Below are 21,036 nucleotides of genomic sequence, written 5' to 3'. Positions count from 1 at the left end.
GACTCCTTTGCCCCACCAAGGAAGGGGCCAAACACTAAGGAGAGCTTCCACCACCTCCCCGCCCCACTTCAGACGTATCTGGGTGCCAATGCTGGCTGTTCTTGGGCAAGTGATACCTGTGTGGGCCTCAATTTCCTCTTTTGTAAACACTGTTTCTGCCTGGACAGGCGTCCCCCGCCCCTTGCTGTCCCATCCTTAAACACCAGAAAGGTGCTAGGGTCCTTGCTCCCCAATGCAACACCTCCATTCCCAGGGCCACCACACTGCTGAGGATGACGCCAAGGCCCTTTCGAGTCTGCCCAGGATGGGGAGCCAGAAAGGTCTCTGAATCCTCCTAACTCCCTTTTCAGACCTGGAGCAAGAACCGCCACAAGTCTCTCTAAAATGGGGTGCCCGTGCCTGCCTTTCCGCGAGGAGTGAGCCCCTCCCCGCTGCTCCATAAAAGGGGGCCATTGCTAGAGCTAGGTGCGAGAAAGAGCGAGTTTATTGCAAGTTCCAGGAAAGGCAGCGCCTGGAGCGCGCCTTCCCCCACCGGTATGCGGGGCTGGCTGTGGATGGACGCCCTCGGCGCGCGTCCGCTCGCCAGCAGCTTCTCCAAGCAGCCACCGCCCACCGCGTAGCGTTCGCTCACCCTGCACCGGCGCAACGTTTCTGTCTCCTCTCATCTGGCCCCCTCCTGGGGCCTTCTCGCCGGTAACCGAGGGGGCGCATGCGCCTTCCTGCTCTTGGGAATCTTGTTGGAGTAGCTGAATTCCAAACAGGGGCGACTGCGGCCCCCGGCGTCGAAGTAGGGAAGGGGGAAGGGCGCGTGCACAGCGGTGCGCGGCGGCTTCGCGGAACTACCGAAGCGCGCTTCTTGCGCGTGCCCTGCGCTTGCGCAATGCTCCGGGCGGCGGGAACGGTGGGAACCCCGGCTTCTAGCCGGAGTCCCCCGCTCGCAGCCAGCCGTTGCGCGCTACTTGGCCCGCGGAGGGCCTGGCCGACGGACTGAACTGCAGCAACTCGGCTATTAGTGCTTTGCAGCGCTCGGACACCTCGAGGCCGTCGGGGTAGAGAACGCCGCGCTTCTGGCGTCGGGGCAGGCCGGCGATGTCCGAGTCGTCGAAGGGCATACACCCGGTGACCATGACGTAGAGCACGACGCCCAGGCTCCATACGTCGTACTTCTTGGGGTCGTAGGGGATGCCCAGCAGTACCTCGGGCGACGCGTAGGCGGCAGAGCCGCAGTAGGTGGTGCTCAGATCGGGGTATCCGTGAGCCTGACGGCCGAAGCCGAAGTCGGTGAGCTTGACGCGGCGCTCATCAGGGCTCAGCAGCACGTTTTCGCACTTGAGGTCGCGGTGCACCAGGTGGTGGTCGTGTAGGTAGCGCACGGCACCGGCGATCTGCGCGAAGAGGTCGCGAGCCTGCCCCCCGGGGATGCGCCCGTTTCGCTGCACCGCCTGCAGTAGGTCGGTGGCGGCCGCCTCCATCACGATGTACAACTTCCCGTTGCACACCTCGATGAATTCGAAGACGTGCACGATGTGTGGGTGCCGCACTCCCCGAAGGATGGACAGCTCGCGTGGCAGGAACTTGTTGACAAAGTCGGGCGGCGCGCGCCGCCGGTCTACCACCTTGATGGCCACTGTGCCCTTGTATTTCTTGGACGTAGCCACCTTTACCTTGGAGTAACTGCCCTCTCCTATCGTGCGGCCCAGCTTATAGCCGAGTTCGCTCAGAAGCTTGTCGCCCGACATAGTGGCGCCTGGGGCGCGTGGGGAGCAGGAGGCGGCTGCTGTCGGGGGGCGGCCGGACTCCGATCTCGGGCCTAACCCATGGCGCTTGGCACCTGCACACCCGCACCCCCATGTGCCCACTCCCCGGCCCCCGCCTCCGCGGGGCCTTTTATTGCCCAGGTAACAATTTCTGCCTTGTGAAGTGACCGCGGGCGTCACCCTGCCTCGGGGTGGGGTGTGGGGGCCCTGACCCCGCCCCGTGGTACTCTCCCCAAGGCCCTACGGCTTTGTGACTCATAAGCGCTCTGAATGATCCAGTTCCCGATGAGAGGACACTAGCAAGGCGTCTCGACCGTCACGGGAGTGGAATCAGAGCCTGGGGTTGGGGCGGCTCCTCAGGAGTCCGAATCTGAGCCCCAGCCGTCCCCGAACTTCTTGTAATCCAGTCCTAACCCTGCAGAGCCCTGGGCTGCCCGCAGGGGGCCCCAAGGGGGTAAAATGGGACGATACCTGGCTCCCTCGGGAACCTGGGGTTTCTAACTGGCCTCACATTGCCCCAGAGGGAAGGTGAGTGGGAAGGTCCTTTGGTGCAAGAACTCGGGCGACCAGACGGGCTGCAGGCTTTAACACAGACCGAGCCATGCCTCCATCTAGGAGAAGAGAAAATAAGGACTTTTTGGTCGCAGCTAGGGCGCTTAGTCGATCCCAGGCCCCGCTACGGAGCTCTCGCACGAACTGGGGCAGGCGCAGCGGCGCCCTAAGTTTCCCAGTCGGGCCCGAGACCTGCGCTGCAGCTTCCGCCACACTCAGCATGGTGTCGATCGCCGTTGCGTAACTTCCTCCTGCGACCGGACGTGCCAGGTCCTGCAAGCATGGCGGCGTCGAAGGTGAAGCAGGACATGCCCCCGGTTGGGGGCTACGGCCCTATCGACTACAAGCGGAACCTTCCGCGTCGGGGACTGTCGGGTCAGTGTTGCCCTGCCCCGGGGTGTCAGGGTCTGGGCGTTCTGGGCGCCGCGGCGCGGTCGGGACGCCAGGGAGTCCAGCGGGCCAAGGTTTCCCCCGCCGTATGACAGGAGGCGGCGCCCTGGGATCCCCCAAAGCTTCAGTACTAACAATAATGAAAACTGCTGCAATATGTCGACCGTGTACTAAGCCCTTTGCTTCCTTCTCGTAACAGCCCTGAGGTCGGTCCCGTTAATTATTTCCATTTTACAATTCATTGATTAAACCGAGAGAGGGCTTTCCCGGTGGTTAAGCGGGTAAAGAATCCGCCTGCAATTCAGGAGACACAGGAGCCGCAGGTTCGATCCCTGGGTCAGGAAGATTCCCTGGAGGAGGAAATGACAACCCACTCCAGTATTCTTGCCTGAAAAATCCCATGGACAGAGGAGCCTGGCGGGCTACAGTCCATACGGTCGCAAAGAGCTGGACAAGGCTGAGCGACTAAGCACAAACTGAAATGAGTTTAGCTCCCGCCGGGAGCCTTCCCGCAAGTTCCCGTTTCATAAGTAGGGAGACGGAGACACGAGAGAGGATGCGACTCCCCACAGGGCCACCCAGAGCAAAGCTGGGGCCGAACCTGGAATACCCAGGGAATTTGAGAGATTTTGTTTTGCGGGGGGTGGCGGGGGGGGGGGGGAGGGAGTAGCGGAAAAAAAGTTCTGCGCAATGGTTCCTCGCTGGTGGCCCCCGCCTGCAGGATATCCCAGAAATATGGATTCTTCTAATTTTCAAGGGCTCTAAATAACGTTTTAAAATTTTTTTATTGGAGTCAACACAAAAATATGTAAGAAAGTAAAAAACGCCCATACACTGCACCCAAGATTAACAGAAATACAAAGAATGTCAACCAAGTTAAGAGTGAACATTTTGCTGTAACTCATTGAGCTTTACATTTAAAACATGTGCCTGCTTTGCAAATTATGCCTCAATTAAAAAGCAGGAAAAAATTCATGGGCATGATTTTTTTTTAAGTTATAATTAAGACAGAGAAAAGTTAACGTTAGGTTAAAAACTCAAGTCTTCCCTTGCTCTGTACTGGCTTTTTTGTAATTTGGAACAAAGGTTGGCAAACGTTTTCCGTGAAGAGCCAGGTAAGTATTTTCTGCTTTCTTGGCCAGATAGTCTTTCTCCCCTGTTGCTTATTTTACAACTTTACCAACCTAAAAGTATGCTTAGCCTGAGGACCATACAAAAACAGTTGCAGGTTAGATTTGGAGCACCGGGCACTAGGGGGGACTCACTCCTAGATTCAACAAATATAATGCGGTCTGTGTCGTCTTTTCTCACAGTCTTAGCTTAGCACCCAGGCTAGAGCACTCCTCGGGTGTGTGGCATGAGCTCTGTTTACACATGTGTCCTTCCGTGACCTGTGTCCAGTCCAGGCCGCACAGGAACCCCAGCCCTGGGTCCCCCTGGGCTCCCATATCTAGCATCTCTCTCCTTTTGCAGTCGCACACGCGGCCTGTATCCTGTTCCTCTCAGCAGTGGGCCTTGCCCGCGCCTGTGCTTGCGTCCCCCACTGTCAGCCCTTTACACCTGCTCCCCCTGGTGCACGTCCAGACCACCTCCGTCTTTCCTGGCTGCAGAGGGGTGAGGAATATAACCCTTTCTGAGGTGTGGTCTCTGTTTATGTACCCACATCTAGTTAGTGCGCCTCCATTTAGTAACTGTTGAACGCGTCTTAGTGCTAGGCTCCATCCTGAGGAGCTCACCCAGTGGAGGAGACAGACGCATTGCTGGTAATTGCCCATTGTGGCCAGTGCTGAGGCCCAGGTTACGCGGGGCCTTACCGAGCCAGAATGGGCGAGAGGCCCTCTCTGAAAGGAGTTGCCCAGGCAGAGGGAACAGCAGGTGTACAGACTTGACTCTTAGCCTGCACCCTGCCCTCCTTTCTGTTCTCCACCCTCACCCACAGCTGCTTTCTCTCCATCGGTCTTGCTCTTGTCCAGGCACCATGACCCCAAGCTCGGCACCCACTCCCCTTTTCTCTGCCTGGACCACTCACCGCCAGCATGCTGTAGCGTGCCAGGCTGGCTCAGGCCACCCTTGATCCACACAACTACTGAAGCGACTGTCACCCCCCCTTTCCCCTGGCCTCTCACACCCCGCTCTCCTCTCTCCATACCCTCCTGCACCAGTGAGTGGCCCTTTTTTTTCTGGTATCTTTACCATTTTAATCGAGATTCACATGCCATACCATATAATGACCCATTTCACGTGTACAGACCGATGTTTAGTCTGTTCTCCGTTGTGCAGCCATTGCATTGCCATCTGCATTTTCATCCCAGAAGAAATGCTGTGCTGATTAACCGTCGCTCCGCATTCTCCCCCAGCCCCCGACAGTCACGGGTCTGCTTCCTGTCTCTAGGGACTTGCCTCTTATATAAATGGCATAGTTAACGATGTGTCTGTGTCTAACTTTTCTCAGCATGTTCTTTGTTAATATGTTTTGTTTGTTTATTTTCGGCTGTGCTGGGATTCCACCACGGTGTGGGCTTTTCCCTGTCCGCGGCGAGTGGGGGGCCGCTCTGGTTGTGCACAGGCTTCCCGTGGCGATGTTGCCTCTTGCTGCGGAGCGTGGGCTCTCGGGTGCGTGGGCTCAGTGGTTGCAGCTCATGTGCTGGGGAGTTGGGGCTGCTGGGCTCTAGAGTGCACGCTCCGTAGTCGTGCAGGGGCTTCTTCCTGGATCAGGGATGGAATCGGTGTCTCCTGTGTTGGCGGGCAGACTCTTCACCGCTGGCCAACCAGGGAAGTCCTCGCAGCACGTTTTTAATGTATATGCTGTAGTATCAGTGCTCCCTTCTTTATTATGGCTGAGTAACCGTGTATGGCTGGACATCTTGTGTGTCCATTTACTATTCGACGGACATTTGAATTGTTTCCATCTTTGGGCTGCTGTGACCATTCTTGTATGGGTTGCTGTTGTATGTTTCCTTTCTCTTAGGTGAAGTGGGGTTGCTGGGTCACTTGGCAACTCCACATTTAACATTTTGAGGAACTGCCAAACTGTTTTCCAAATTGGCTATACCAAATTATGTTCTCACCTACAGTGTATGGGCATTCCCATTTCTCTGTGTCTGGACAACACTAATTGTCTTCCATTAAAAGAAAATTTTAGCCGTCCTGGTGGGCGTGAGGTGGTATCTGCTGAGGTTTTGGTTTGCATTTCCCTGGGGACTGATAACGTTGAGCACCTTTTCCTGTGTTTTCTGGCTATTTGTGTAGCTTCCTTGAAAAAATATCTATGCAGACCCTTGGCACATTTTTAAATTAGGTGGTTAGTCTTTATTATTGAATTTTAAGAGTTCTTTGTATGTTTTGGATACCATTCCCTTATCAGATACATGATTTACAAATACTTCCATTCTGTGGGTTGTCTTGTCAGCTTGTTGATGGTGACTCCTGCAGCACCAAAGTTTTACATTTCAGCAGTGTCCAGTTCATCTGTTTTTTTCTCTTATCACTTGTGTGGCCAGCGTCTAATCTAAGAAATCGTTGCCTTATCCTAGGTCACAGAATGACTTCTCTGTTTTCTAAGAGTTTTGCAGTTTTAGCTCTTCCATTGAGGTCTTCGATCCATTTTGAGTTAATTTTTGTGTATGGAGGGCGGGAGATGCACACTTTATTCTTCTGCATGTGGCTACCCCGTTGTCCAATTTGCTGAAAAGACTGTTCTTTCCCCATTGAATTATCTTGGCACCCTTGTCCAAAATCAATCGACCGTAAATGTGAGGGTTTATTTCTGGACTGTCAGCTCTGTTCCACCGATGTACATGTCTGTCCTTTCGCCAGTGCACACTGTCTTGTACACACAGCTGCGTGGTAAGTTTGACGAGTCCTCCGACTTTGTTCTTTCCCAGAACTATCTCAGCTGTTCTGGGCCCTTGCATTTCCACATGAATTTTCCGAGCTACTTGTCAATTTCTGTGGGACTGTAGGGGAAGAAGGGATTCTGATGGGAACTGGGTTGGATCTGTGCCTCGGTTTGGAGACTGCTGCCATGTGAACAATGTTGAATTCCGATCCATGAGCACAGGATGCATTTCTGTTTATTCAGGCCGTCTTTACTCGTGGCCTGCACCCTTCTCTGGATATGCGACCCCCACCCCGCCCCATTGTCGTCTCCCCCCAGAGGAGGCGCGGATACGCGCCTGAGGGCCTGGGGCCTCAGCCTCGTGCTGTCTGGGAGGACTAGGTGAGCTGGAGGGAAGGTCGCCTTACTTGTTTAGTCCCTCCCTGTGTCTGACTCTCTGTGATGCCACAGATTGTGGCCCGCCAGGCTCCTCCGTCCATGGGATTCTCGAGGCAAGGGTCCTGGAGTGGGCTCTAGCCTCCTCCAGCACCCCCCTCCTCCTCTAGCCTCCTCCAGCACCCCCCTCCTCCCCTAGCCTCCTCCAGCACCCCCCTCCTCCTCTAGCCTCCTCCAGCACCCCCCTCCTCCCCTAGCCTCCTCCAGCACCCCCCTCCTCCTCTAGCCTCCTCCAGCACCCCCCTCCTCCTCTAGCCTCCTCCAGCACCCCCCTCCTCCTCCTCTAGCCTCCTCCAGCACCCCCCTCCTCCTCTAGCCTCCTCCAGCACCCCCCTCCTCCCCTAGCCTCCTCCAGCACCCCCCTCCTCCCCTAGCCTCCTCCAGCACCCCCCTCCTCCCCTAGCCTCCTCCAGCACCCCCCTCCTCCCCTAGCCTCCTCCAGCACCCCCCTCCTCCCCTAGCCTCCTCCAGCACCCCCCTCCTCCTCTAGCCTCCTCCAGCACCCCCCTCCTCCTCTAGCCTCCTCCAGCACCCCCCTCCTCCCCTAGCCTCCTCCAGCACCCCCCTCCTCCTCTAGCCTCCTCCAGCACCCACCTCCTCCTCCCCTAGCCTCCTCCAGCACCCCCCTCCTCCTCTAGCCTCCTCCAGCACCCCCCTCCTCCTCTAGCCTCCTCCAGCACCTACCTTCCTCTTGGAACTTATCTTCCGGATGGACCCACACATGGGCCCCCAATGGTGGGGGTAAGAGGCCCTCACAAGGACAGTCCAGGTCTATTCTCCGGGGCTGGGTTAGAAGGAGAGACCCCTGAGCCTGTCTGCAGAGAATGGGCAGCTTTGGTGAAACACACATCACCCAGCAGAGGGAACGCTGCGTGCCCAGCGCGGGTGGTCAGCCACTGTGTGCGAGCCACGGGCGCGCTGAGGGCTGGTCCTGGGCACTCGGGCCTCTCGGTGCAGGGACCAGGTGCCCCATTACCTCGTCCCGCATAACTTGGGAATGTCTTGCCTTGACCTTGTGTTTTAACAGGTTGAACTAAAAGGAGTGAAAAATTGAGCCAGTTTCTCATTTATCTCCGGGTCCAACAGAGGTGCCAGATGAGTCTTGTGCTAAGCCAAGCTAAAGGAGAAAGAGCCCACACTTTGTCCCCCGCAAGGCCCAGGGAGTGGCTTTACCCACCATTTACTGGCCCTTTACTGGGTGTTACATGGGGCTCAGTCTGGCTGAGCTTGTGAGCTCATCCTAACAACCACAAGTTCCATCCAGAGGAGAGACCAAGGCTGGGAAGAAAAGGGGGTGTGGGACGAGCCAGCCCCAACCAGGCCCCAGGCATCCAGACCTCCCTGAAGACCCCAGCAGGCCCACAGCCTGTCAGTCAGAATTACAGTACAGGTGCCCTGGGGGCTCAGTAAATACTCATTTCAGCCTCTGTCTCCTGGGGTCCCAGGAAGGGGGCTCAGTCCCGTGTGGCTGGAAGGCAGCAGCACCCTGGGAGCCCAGGGGGTGGCCGGGTGGCCCCTGCAGGGCACTGCCTGCCTCTGGCAGCCCCATCCAGCCTCTTATGAGAGCCCCTGGGGAGGTGGCCCCGGCCGATGGGCCCTCTGTGGGGCCAGGACCCAGCGTGGACACCGCCCTTCGCCGCGGGGACCAGCTGGCTGAAGGAACTCAAACAACCTTCCAGGCAATGACGGGCTGAGGCCACCCAGCCGTAACCATTTAGACTGCCAGGCTCTCCCATAGTCTCTGCCCAGCCTGTACCTTCCAGGAACCCTGGCATGGGGCTGAGGTGTGGCAGCCGCAGCAGCCTTGCATCTGGTGTGCCCTGCCCGCAGAGTGGGTGATTGGGACGAAGCGTGGTCTACAGTTGCAGGGGTAGGGGTGTCAACGGGAGGGGAAGGCGGACTCTCTACAGAGACAAAGCAAGTAGTCAAAGAACAGGCGTTAGAAACAGCCCTGGCTGGCTGGTCAGGGCTCCGTGAGGGCTTTCGCCTTCTCCCTCTTTCCAGTTTCTGGAGTGCCTGCTGTGGGTGGGTTGTGGGTTAGGAGAGGAAGGGCCAAGGTGGCCTGTCCCTCGGGCAGGTGCTGAGCGTGCCTCCTCCCTGCAGGCTACAGCATGTTCGCCGTGGGCATTGGGGCCTTGCTCTTCGGGTACTGGAGCATGATGAGGTGGAACCGCGAGCGCAGGTAGGCCCCGCACCGGAGGGGCGGGTGGGGACTTATGCCGCGGACTTGGGGCTCCTCCAGGCCCCCATCAGCACCTCGGAGCTCAGGGCCTGAGCCAGCGAGTCCATTTCTGGGCTTTACTGTCAAGGAGTGACTGACTAGTTAGTAAGAAGCTTGCCTCTGGGTGTTCACTAGGTACCCCTGAGCTCCACCCCCAGGTACCCCAAGGTCTGGTTTGCATAGCCCATCAGACAGAGGCAGAGGCAGAGGGACAGGCCCTGTCCCTCAGGGGCTGTTTGTCAGTGGTGCCCGGGCAGTGATGATACCAGGGCTTCAAAGGCAGATCATGCAAGACAATGGCCGGGCCAGCCACACCGGCCTGAGGGTCCCAGTCTGCCGTGGCCTTGGTTTGGACCCTGGCCACCTCCAAGTTTGCCCAGCACTCTGTCAGATGGCCCCTCCTCACCGGCTCCCAACCAGCAGTGCCCCCACCCTCCCCCGCTGTGTCCTCAGCATCCACCTTGACCCTGCTCACCCTGCCACGAGGGCAGTGCTGGAGGAGGTCCAGCATGTGGAGGGCCCTCCGCTTTGTTCAGTGAGCTCGGGGCACCTGGTGGGTGCTGGACACGAGGCCCCCACCCTGGACAGGCGAGACCAGGCCCAGTCCCCCAGGTGGCACCGTGGTAGCCATGGTGTGTGGCTGGTGAGGACGGCAGCCCCGGTCCCTGGGCGCTGGGACTGCTCTCCCCACGCCCCCAGCAGACAGGGCTGGTGAGGTAGAGACACCGAAAAGCAGGGAGAAGAAAGAAGCTGCTCAGGATACTTGCCCGCTCCCCCCCCCCCGCCCCCATGGTTATTTTGAGATGAAAAGGATGTGGTTTTGTAAGGCCCAGAACCTCATGATGAATGTTCCCCCCAGTTCACTGCAATCATCAGGCCCGGGCTATTTTTAGGTTTAAAAAAAAAAAGTTTTGAACTGAAAAGAAAGTGTGAAGCCAGCAGTCTTGGGGACTGATGCTGCCTCTGCCAGCTGCGTTTCCCCACATCCCCCACGCCCATCGCAGGCTGCTGGTGGGCTGAGCCCACTTCCCCCCTTGCTTGCCTCTGCCTCTCCCCCAAGCCGCGCACCAGGGCAATGCCTGTCCAAGGGCCGCATCGTCTGCCCCCATCCCAGCGTGGACTGATCTGAGTGTCGGTTTCGGGGTTTCACAGGCGTCTACAGATTGAGGACTTCGAGGCCCGCATCGCGCTGATGCCTCTGTTGCAGGCAGAGAAGGACCGGAGGTAGGCTGCTGGGGTCAGGAGGTCACAGGTCAGAGTGCCCCAGCCTGCACCATGGGACAAGGCCAGAATGCACGTGGGGTTCAACAGCCATGACCTTGTACTCCAGGGGCTGCCGTTGTCCTTGGGGAGGACCCCATACTTGACTTGCAGGAGAGACCCAAGATGGGGAGTGAATGTTTCTGGAGGAAGGGGCTTTGGCATTGGAGGGCTGCAAGAGTTTGCCAGGGGAAGGAAGTAAAGCAGAGATCAGCATGTGTGCAGGGCTGAGAGCCGTGGGAGGTGACAGGGAGCTGGAGGAGGGGCAGGTCTGGCAGGTTGGTTAGGCAGGGGCCCTGGGAGGGATCAGCCCTGTCCCCCACCTCCCACCTTGTCTCCCTGCAGGGTTCTCCAGATGCTTCGGGAGAACTTGGAGGAGGAGGCAACTATCATGAAGGACGTGCCGGGCTGGAAGGTGGGTCCTCAGCCCCACAGGGTCCAGGCTGCTGCAGAAACGCAGCCTCCCACGGAAAACCTGGGGCTTTGGGGGAGTGGGTGCCAGGTGCCAGAAGGGGGAGGCTGTTCCGGGTAGAGGCACAGGGGCTGCCAGGCCTGGTGGGGTCCCAGCAGGCTCTTGAGACCCACCCATGCCCCTCCATGCCCACAGGTGGGTGAGTCCGTGTTCCACACCACGCGCTGGGTGACTCCCATGATGGGCGAGCTCTACGGGCTGCGCACAAGCGAGGAGATTCTCAACTCCACTTATGGGTTCATATGGTACACGTAGGGGCCCGCGCCCCAGAGACTGCTGGGCCCGCGTCCCCTCCCCACTAGGAGAAAATAAACGCTTCGGTGATTGGTCTGCCTGTGTCCCAGGGACTGAGTCGGGGTGGGGTGTCAGAGGAGGTGTGGGGACTAAGAAGATGCCAGTGGGGTGGCCCCTGGATCGCCCTTCAGCGTCGGCTGCCAAATGTGCCTGGACTTTTCTCTGCCCTTGCTGAAACCCTGCTTGTTGGCAGCCAGCCTCTTCAGACTGGGGGGTCTTCTCCACTGGGGTACCGGTGGGTGGATGGGCGACCTGTATCGGAGTGTACCTGGCTGGAGAGGGGCGCAGCAGAGGCGCGTCGGCTTGCACCCAGGCCAGGACCCCATAGCGGGGGTAATGAGCCCATCGCTGTCCCTCCAGACTTTGTTTCCCTGCCAGTATTCAGAACTTGGGATTCCGGCCATCGCATGGGCAGCTCCACTCCTGGCACGAAGGGGTTAAGTCCACTTGCACTTTACAGCCAATAGCCATGCGCAGCGCCTTCGCGGCGTCTCCTGATTGGCGGACACACAGAGTGGGCGGGAGGACAGGGGACGCCCCCTCCCGGGGATGGTTTAAAAGGCTGTGGCAGTGGTGGCTGCCTGTGTGCGCGCAGATCGCCTCCGCCATGAGCGGCACGGATGGCCCGGACCTAGCGGAGGCGCCCGAAGAGCGGTGTTTCCTCAGGTCAGCCTGGGAGAGGGACCAGAGGGAAGCAGGGGCATGGCTGGAAGAAGGCCTGGGGAACCAGGGCTGTAGATGGGAGGCAGAGGCATGACGGATAGGGGGCGGGGAGAATGGCAGGCCCATCCCGGAATTTCGAATTTCCTTGGAGGGACTAAACCTGCGGCTGCCAACACCTCCAAAGCTGCGTTGCCAGGGAAACGGCATCTGCAGCAGGCCTGCCCCTCATGAATTATTCATCAGCACCACTGGTTGCTTCCCCCACCCCATCCCCACCAAACACACGCAGCCTAAGCAGGCCCACCTCCTCTCCATCTGTCCCAGGGACCCTGAAGCCATACCCCTTGTTCCCCATCTGGGAAGAGCTGCAGGCTTTCAGCTCCTCAGATGCTCACACCCTCCTTGGTAGTCCCCCCTACTACTAAACCCCTTGTTCAGAGAATAAAACTGAAGACTGGGGAGGGAAGCCGCTGGCTGAGCTCGGATTAAAGCGATTTTTAACTACACGGGCCACTTGCCAGTGGGCTGATGAATTTGGGGTCTGGAGTTGGCAGCTGCGATTGTGTCTTCCACGTGATCCTAAGTCGTCATCCTGTGTCCTCCTCAAAGTGTGTGCGATATGGGATCCCAAGCCGGGCTCTCTCTAAACCAGACCCTGCCGGCCGTCCACTCAGCCCCTCTTCTCAAGGCAGGTCCTGTGCAGTACTTGGGTGGTATTCAGACTCAGCTAGAGACTCAGCACATGCAAGGCAGGGGGAGGAAAATGTTCTAGAAGCTGGAGCTGTGACTTCACCTGGTGTGGGGCACGGAGGGGCCTCAGATGCCAACCGGGGAACGATGAGGTGCTGTGTGTTGGGTCGGAGTGGAGCACGGGGAGAGGAGGCCCACGTGGGAGACACTGGGGAGCATGTAAGTCTGCTGAGGGATTTGACTAAATATTCTCTAAAGGCTGGGGAGGTTTGGGAAGTCTAGCATTCAAGTTTTCAAAGCCCCCATGGCTCATGTGGAGTTTAAGGGGACGGATTTCAGTAGCAGCCAGGTGAGCGGTGATGGAGGGCTGGAGGGCAGAGGCGGGAGGGTGGAGAGAAGCAGATGGAGCTGAGAGAGCAGGGAGCGTCTGGCACAGACACCCTGGCCTCACAGCTTCACCTCTGAAGAGCCCCCTTTGGGGCTTTTGCTGCTGCTGGGGCTGGTGGGCAAATCCTGGGGCCTTGCAGCTCCTCTCCTGGGGGCAGAGGTTTGGAGAAGCAAGAGGCACCTTCATAAACAGCACCCTCTGCTCCTCAGCCCCATAGCAGCTCTGCCATATCCCCTCCCCGACTCGGAGCAGCTGCTGCCCCAGCCCTCAGGTTCCCGGACTGCCCTTTGCCTGTGGAGTCCCGGTTGTCACTCCGGTGACCCGCTAGGCAGGAAGATAATGGAGTGAAAGCCGCTCAGTCATGCCTGACTCTTTGCGACCCCGTGGACTGTAGCCCGCCAGGCTCCTCTGTGGGGATTCTCCAGGCAAGAATACTGGAGTGGGTTGCCATGCCCTCCTCCAGGGGATCTTTCCAAGGGATGGAACCCAGGTCTCCCGCCTTGCAAGCGGATTCTTTACCATCTGAGCCACCAGGGAATCCCAGGAAGCCTCCGCATGGAGGCCAGAGGCCAGATCTTCAGAACAGAGGAAAAAAGGAGGAGGATGGATGATCTTCCCCAGCCCTCCCAGGGGGGCAGCAGAGGTGTCTCAGGCTGAAGATGGGGGATGAGCCGCGTTACTGCACATGGGCTTTCTCTGGTCGCGGCGCGTGGGGGCTACTCTTTGTCACGGAGCACTGGCTTCTCATCCTGGTGGGCTCTCTAGTTGCAGAGCACAAGCTGTAGGTGTGTGGGCTTCAGGAATTACAGCCTGCGGGCTCGGCAGTGGCGGCGCGTGGGCCCCCGAGCCCGCGGGCTCGGCAGTGGAGGCGCGTGGGCCCCTTAGCCCACAGGCTCGGCAGCTGTGATGCAGGGGCTTAGTTGCTCCAAAGCACGTGGAATCTCCCCAGGCCAGGAATCAAACCTGTGTCCCCTGCATCGGCAGGCGGACTCCTATTCACTGTGCCACCAGAGAAGCCCCTGGGCCTGCCTGCCCTGGGGGCGCTCTTCATATGGCCCCACCGGGAGCTCCTTTTCCCTACCTGGCCCTTCAACCTACAGTGTCAGCTGCAGACAAGCGTGGGCTTGAATGTGGCTCTGCTTGCTGGGGTCATGAGGCATGTCACCTTGCCCTGAGCCCCATCTCCATCATGTGACACCCTGCAGCGTGTCTGACCAAGTTTCTCAGCCTCACTCTCTCTGCCTCTCTCCTGTCCCTTGAATCTGACAAGTTCACTTCCACCACCGGACCTTGACCTTCATTGTTCTTGCCACTTGAATTACCTCCCGTGGTACTCCAGGTCAGCTCCTCCAGGAAGCCCTCCCTGACTTCCCATCCCATAGCAGTCCTGGCTTCCCAACTCCAGCCCTCCTGCTGCCCGGCCTGGTCACACTACAAAATTAGCTAGAAGGTTGTAGTCTCCTCCTCACAGAATTTAAGAAGACAGCCTCAGGATTCACCCCAATAAGCTCTGCCTATCTGTAGGTCGGCCTCAGCTTCTTTGCTCATACCTCATCCACGGCTCTGGAGACAGACCCATGGGTAGAAGGCTCAGTTTTCCAGTTTGCTTCCAATGTGACTCTGGGCAAGCCATTTTACTTCTCCTGAGTTGTTATATGTTCTTCCAACTCTTCTGAGCCCGATCCTTTTAAAGTAATAATTATTATTATTATATGTATCATTATTATTATTATACTCAAGGGTGTGCTAATAAGCTGGGGGCAAGTGCTCTTCCTCACCTGGGAGGGGTCCTGGCTAGGGGAAGCTGGCATCAGGCTATAGACTCTGCTCAGCTGCTCCAGCCCCTGATTCTGGCACGAGGAACATCTTCCCATCCTCAGTGCCAGCTTTTCCTCTCTGCAGCCACCAAGCCCATGTCCCTTGGAAGGCCCCCCTAAACTGGGGCTGGGCCCTGCTCTTAGAAGAGCCCAACACGGCTTAATGCTCTGCCGTCACCATCTTAAAATTCTTAATAATTATTGATCAAGGGGCCCCACATTTGCATTCTGCACTGGACCTCAAAAATTATCTAGCCTGTCCTGCCTTCACTTTTGCAAAGGAGGAAGAAAGCAAGGCTCAGAGAGGAGTCAGACCTGTCACTCGGCAAGCTGGGGGCAGAGCTTCACCTCAACGACATTGGCTCCATCTCTCTGGCCACGATTATTCGAATTTTTAAAAATTGATTTATCTCAGCTTCTTTTATTTGGGGCTGCACGGGGTCTCCCTGGCTCTGTTTGGGCTTTCTCTGGCTCCCGTGAGTGGGGGTTACTCTCCGTCGCAGCGCCCGGTCCTCATCGCCGTGGCTTCTCTTGTTGCAGAGCGTGGGCTCTCGAGTGCAGGCTCGGTAGTTGTGACGCATACACTTAGTTGCTCTGGGATCCCTGGCTCCCAGGCCAGGGATCGAACCTGTGCCCTTGCAGTGGGAGGCGGATTCTACCCACTGCCACCAGGGAAGTCCACGGTCTTTTGAATTTTACCACTGCATCTAGAGAAGAATCACCAGTGAGTCTCATGGCTGCAGTCCCCACAGCCACCACCTCACATGAACCATTAAAATCCTCTGCAGCCTTTAAAACCCACCTCTCCCAGGCATCTCCAGTCCAGTCTGCCCCCTCCAGTGTCCTAGAGTTCCCTCAGTGGTTTCCACTGCCTGAAATCCACACGTTGCCCCCAACAGCTAAGCCCTTTGTGCTCTGCTGCCTACGCTGGGTTCTTCATGCTTTGGGGGCTTCCAGCATCTGGGGGAGGCCCCCACTGTTCCTGTTATTCACTCACTAAGTCATGTCTGACCCTTTCCGACCCTGCGAACCGCAGCACTTCAGGCTTCCCCGTCCTTCACTATCTCCCGGAGTTTGCATTGAGTTGGTGATGCCGTCCAACCGTATCATCCTCTGTCACCCTCTTCTGCTCTTGCCCTCAATCTTTCCCAGCATTAGGAGTTGGCTCAGTGAGTTGGCTCTTCTCATCTGGTCGCCAAATTATTGAAGCTTCATCTTCAGCCTCAGTCCTTCCAATGAATATTCATTGTTGATTTCCTTTGGGATTGACTAGTTTGATCTCCTTTCAGTCTAAGGGACTCTCAAGAGTCTTCTCTAGCGCCACAATTTGGGAGCATCCGTTCTCCAGCTCTCAGCCTTCTGTGCGGTCCAGCTCTCACATCCATACATGACTGCAGGCGCCCATACGCTGGGGCCGTGGAACGAACACGCACTGCCATGTGCTTCCTCTACCACCAGAGGGCTCCCAGGCCTCAGGCTTGTGTTCGAAACTCCCACTGCCTCCCTGGGCAGGCTTCCATTCACCCCTGTGTGGGACAGATGAGGGAACCGATAAGGGTCTTCAGCTCTGGGCGCGGGAGTGGGGGTGGTGTTAGGGCCTGGCTCAGAACGCTGGCGGCACGCTTCTGGCTCCAGCTGAGTGTCTGTCTTTCCGTCTGTCTGTGCCTCCCCACCCTGACCCTCAGCACCGCAGAGGCAGCGGCCCTGGAGCGGGAACTGCTGGAGGACTATCGCTTTGGGCGGCAGCAGCTGGTGGAGTGGTGTGGCCACGCTAGTGCCGTGGCTGTGACCAAGGTACCTGCGCCTGCTTCTCAGCCTCGACCCCGAGCAGACGGCCGGCTCAGCAAAGCGGAGGCCTCGCTGCGTGGCCCCCGGCCAGGGTGGTCATTTCCGCCCTCAAGATAGCCCTCTTGGCTTGGGGCCACCCCAGCCCATCACTCAAATGAGGAGACCAAGGTCCGTCACTGGCCCCGGCCAGGGGGTTGCTGAACGTCAGGACAGAGACAGGGGTCGCCCAGAGGTGTGGAAGCAACTACAGAGATGGGTCTGGGGCCCTTGACTGCCGGTCTCTGCCACCTCTTGGGTCTTGAGCAGAGGGGACGTCAGCTTCCTAAGTCTGAGCACCCCAAACAGCTACCTGCCACGGGTCCAGGAACTGAGGCCCAGAGGTGGGGAGGAGTAGAGCTATATTTATTTGGCTTTGCGACAAATCCCCAGGCTTCAGAGTGCCTGCAACAGAGCAGTTGCTATCCAGTGGTCCGTGTCATGCTGCCAGACCACGCTGGGCCTGTTTTCTCGTCTGACAAAGGGTAATAAACTGACACCAAAGAATAAACACAAACTCTAGAAAAGTGCGCAGTCGAGTCAGGGCTCCAGCAGGTAACCTCTTCCTCTTCCTTTTCCCTTCTTCCTCTTCTGATCACCACTGTATACTTTTGAAAAAACTTCTTATCTTTCTTTACGTGGACGCCACTGTTTTTTTAACTTAAACGTTCCTTTTTCCAAGAGAAACATATCCTGAGTGAGATGCTCAGAAGAAGAACAATGAAAATCAAAGCCACAAAAGCAAACCCAGTAAAGTAACCTCATGCTTGGCTGTTGAAGACCAACCATCCAGTTTTCACATTGAAAGCTTTGTGTCTATCCAGAAGCAAGCCAGCCAGACATTATGACTCTGCCTGACTAGGTCAGGTCTGGGGCTCTGGGCATGGCGTGGTGGGGTCATAGGTATGATCAAGGTGAGTCAGGACCTTGCTGAGACCCTAGGGAGGAGACTCCAAAAGGAAAGAACTCCCTTGGTGTGGTTGGAAGTTAAGAGTATGGTTTGGCCCCCTGGAGACCTCAGAAGCCCGTCAGAGTCACTGTTACTGCTACTTGGTAGAGGTGCCGGGAGGAGAGTGAGCTGAGGCCAAGCAGAGAATCTGGGCTGAGACTCAGCTCCTGCGTTAAAGAGAGACACAGAGTCTGAGAGAGAGAGAGAGAGAAAGACACAGAGGCGAAGACAGAGACTGGAGAGAAACAAGTATAATATTATTGTCATTACTTTAAAAGGGTTGGGCCCGGAAGAGTTGGAAGAACACATAACAACTCAGGAGAAGTAACATGGCTTGCCCAGAGTCATGTAGGAAGCAAGGTGGAAAACTGAGCCTTCTACCCTGGGGTCTGTCTCCAGAGCCACCGGCGGGGAGTGAGCACAGAAGCCAAGGCCGACCTATGCACAGTCAGAGACACAGAGAGAAAGACAGGGAGCAGGGCAGAGGAGAGAGAGGCAGGGCATGGCGGGCTGGAAAAATAGCCCCCGCCTCCCGTCCCCAACCCTGGGGCCTCCTGGAGGGAGGCAGGCCTGGAAACGTGGGCGGGAGAAGGGGCAGCCACCGCAGCGGAAAAAGGTGGAAGAATGTCTGCAGCTCAGGCCGAGAATAAACAAACCGCACTCCGGCTCGGGTGGTGGCGGGAGGCATGTTTCTCTGCTCAAGCTTGAGAGAGCCCGAGGCAAGGACTCTAGGTCTCCAACAAGGAAACAGGCCCCTAGGGGCCCCGTGCCACCCCCAGAACACCTCTCCCGGGCCTTGCCCTCTCGCCTCCTGGCCCGAGCCCCGCCCCTTCCTCCACCCCGGGCCTCAGTTTCCCCGCCGGCCTCGGGAGGGGGGGCGTTCCGAACTCCTCGCCTTTGCCTTTGCCGTGCCCTGCCAGGTGTTCCCTCTGCCCGCTCTCCCCCGGAAGCAGAGGACGGCGCTGGTCGTGTGCGGCCCAGAGCAGAACGGAGCGGTGGGGCTGGCGTGCGCGCGGCACCTGCGGGTGTTCGTGAGTAGCGAGGACGCCCTGGGCCTCCCAGGGTCCCCCCCCCCCCCGCCCCCCGCCCACCCCGCAGTCCTGAAAATGTCGCTTGCTCCTCTGGTCAGTGTTGGAGGGAGACAGAATACGCCCAGTGCTTGCATCAGGCAGTTCCTGCCAAGCTGGGAGCAGAGGCCCGGTGGGGAGCCGGGGAGGGTCCCAGTGCCGACCCCTTCCTGCTTCCCGCAGGAGTACGAACCCACCATCTTCTACCCCGCGCGCTCAGCAGACCCACTGCACCGGGACCTGACTACTCAGTGTGAGAAGATGGACATCCCCTTCCTGTCCTATCTGCCCGCAGAGGTCAGCTTGGGTGGCAGCCGAGGGGTGGTGGGGGACAGAGCCCCCAGGCCGCCCCGACCATGCCTGTGCCTCGCTCTCCCAGGTCCAGCTCATCAACAACGCATACAGGCTGGTGGTGGACGCTGTGCTGGGCCCTGGTGTGGAGCCGGCCGAGGTCGGGGGTCCTTGCACACGCGCGCTGGCCACACTTAAGCTACTGTCCATCCCGCTTGTGAGCCTGGACATCCCCTCAGGCACGCCAGGTGGAGGGGGGGCACGAGGGGTAGGGAGGTGGGCTTGGGCGGAAGCCTGTTTGCCCACCAGAGCATGCTTCCTCACCGCGGATGGCTTCTACACTCCGGGCAAGGCCGAGGGTCATGTCCATCCTTTGGATGGGCAGTGCCCAGCCTGGGGCCCAGGTGACCCTGGCTCCCTCCCCTTTACACCCTGCACGGCGTGCCCTCTGCCCATCCTGGCCCAGTCACCCAGGCAGACGTGAGCTCACTCGGCAAAGGCCTCGCCCATCCTGGCCGCCGCCCCATGCCTGTTGGAACCATTAGGCAATGGGCAGACGGAACAAACAGCTGCTAGCCAGCCGGACCCTCCGTGGGGGCAACCAGACTCAGGGGACATCCTCCGGCTTACAAGAGCCCAGGGTTAGAGCCACAGGATGCCACAGAGCTGGGGATGGTGGGCAAAGGAGGAGGGGGGCAGCCTGGTCAGGGGAGAGGCTGCAAGCTGGTGTCTGAACAGACAGCCTAGGACGGAGGGGGTCGCCCTGTTAGCTCAGAAGGGGTTATTAGTGCCCCTAGTCTGAGGGTGGAAGCTAGGATCAGAGAAGGCAGGATTAAAGTCAGAGGGAGGAGGAATTCCCTGGTGGTCCAGGGGTTATGACTCTGCACTTTCAATGCAGGGGCACTGGTGTGAGCTCTGGTCAGGGAACTAAAATCTCACATGCTGCACTGTGTGGCCAAAAAATAGATAAACACACATTTTAAATAAATAAAAAGTCAGAGGGAGAAGGCTTTCAGTCAGTGGCCCCAGACAGGTTGGAGGGGGGAGAGAAGGCAAGAGCCCAAGTCTGAAGGTGGAGGCTCATCTGAGATATGGCAGAGGCTACCGTCCAGTGAGGGAGGGGCTGGGACCTGTCAAGCCAAAAGCCAAGATCTGGTCTGAGGATGAAGGCCGGTCAGAGGGAAGAGTCTCCGGTCAGAAGAAGGAGGATGGATGCTCACGTTGCTAAGGGCAGGGCATATCTTCAGAGGCAAGAAGCTGGCGCAGAGACAGGTCTTGTGGGGGAGGCTTAACAGGATGGAGATGAGAAGTGTATTCTGAGTAGAGGGTGGGGATCTGGTCAGAGGAGGCTTCCAGGTCTGGGTGGAAAGAGACTTCAGTCTAAGAGGGGGAGCTTAGGGCCGTTAGGGAGGGAGGGATACAGACAGGTCTGCCTGGGAAGAGCCGCAGGTAGGGGTGTAGTCTGACGGCAGAGGTTGAGTCAGATGGAGGAGGAAGATTGGGTCCCAGGACGGGAGCAGAGACACAAGTATGAAGGCAAAGGCTGTGGTCAGAGGGGGAGGGAGACACATCCAAGGAGGGAGGAGAAACTGGGCTGAAGGCAGACGCTCGGTTTTACGGGGAGGCCGGTCTGACCAGGACTCACGTGTCAGAGCCAAGGCCGCGCAGGCTGGGGAAGGAAAGCGGGTGGTGGGCGGCGGTTCTCCTGAGAGCGAGCACCCCTCCCAGCCTCGGCTCCCGCCCCCCATCCTTCCTCCCCCAGGCTGGGACCCAGAGACTGGCGGCGACGCCGAGGACGGGCTACGACCCGACGTGCTCGTATCGCTGGCGGCGCCCAAGCGCTGCGCCGGCCGCTTCTCCGGGCGCCACCACTTCGTGGCGGGCAGGTTCGTGCCCGACGACGTGCGCCGAAAGTTCGCTCTGCGCCTGCCGGGGTACGCGGGCACCGACTGTATCGCGGCGCTCTGACGGGCGCCCGCGCCAATAAACAGACGCACCACCACTGCCCCCTCGCCTGGGCCTCCTCTGTGCGCCGCGTCTGCCGCGGGGGCGGGCAGCCTGGGGCGGGGGGGACTGCCCACCGGTCGTCCCGTGGCCCAAGGCGGGAGGGATGGAGGGCAGACGCACG

General features: G+C 58.4%; 3 protein-coding genes across 3 annotated transcripts; 2 read left to right on the top strand and 1 right to left on the bottom strand.

The window, feature by feature from the left end:
* Positions 1-917: 917 nt before the first annotated feature.
* TSSK6 (testis specific serine kinase 6) lies at positions 918-1,739 on the bottom strand. The gene has a single exon (XM_068981485.1). The coding sequence runs from the start codon at positions 1,737-1,739 to the stop codon at positions 918-920; it is 822 nt and encodes a 273-aa protein (XP_068837586.1).
* Positions 1,740-2,582: 843 nt separating this feature from the next.
* On the top strand, positions 2,583-11,248 carry NDUFA13 (NADH:ubiquinone oxidoreductase subunit A13). The gene is made up of 5 exons (XM_068981305.1): positions 2,583-2,684; positions 9,076-9,154; positions 10,346-10,417; positions 10,799-10,868; positions 11,061-11,248. The coding sequence occupies exons 1-5, from the start codon at positions 2,591-2,593 to the stop codon at positions 11,178-11,180; spliced, it is 435 nt and encodes a 144-aa protein (XP_068837406.1). The 5' UTR covers positions 2,583-2,590; the 3' UTR covers positions 11,181-11,248.
* A 578-nt stretch (positions 11,249-11,826) lies between these two features.
* On the top strand, positions 11,827-20,876 carry YJEFN3 (YjeF N-terminal domain containing 3). Its single transcript, XM_068979266.1, has 6 exons — positions 11,827-11,885; positions 16,463-16,571; positions 18,471-18,581; positions 18,801-18,914; positions 18,997-19,147; positions 20,671-20,876. The coding sequence occupies exons 1-6, from the start codon at positions 11,827-11,829 to the stop codon at positions 20,874-20,876; spliced, it is 750 nt and encodes a 249-aa protein (XP_068835367.1).
* The last annotated feature ends 160 nt before the right edge of the window (positions 20,877-21,036 follow it).

The sequence above is a fragment of the Capricornis sumatraensis genome, chromosome 9, assembly GCF_032405125.1.
Source record: "Capricornis sumatraensis isolate serow.1 chromosome 9, serow.2, whole genome shotgun sequence".
In the NCBI taxonomy this organism is placed as follows: Eukaryota; Metazoa; Chordata; class Mammalia; order Artiodactyla; family Bovidae; genus Capricornis; species Capricornis sumatraensis.
The sequence above is the reverse complement of the archived record's forward strand: the minus strand, read 5'-3'. Positions and strand labels throughout refer to the sequence as shown.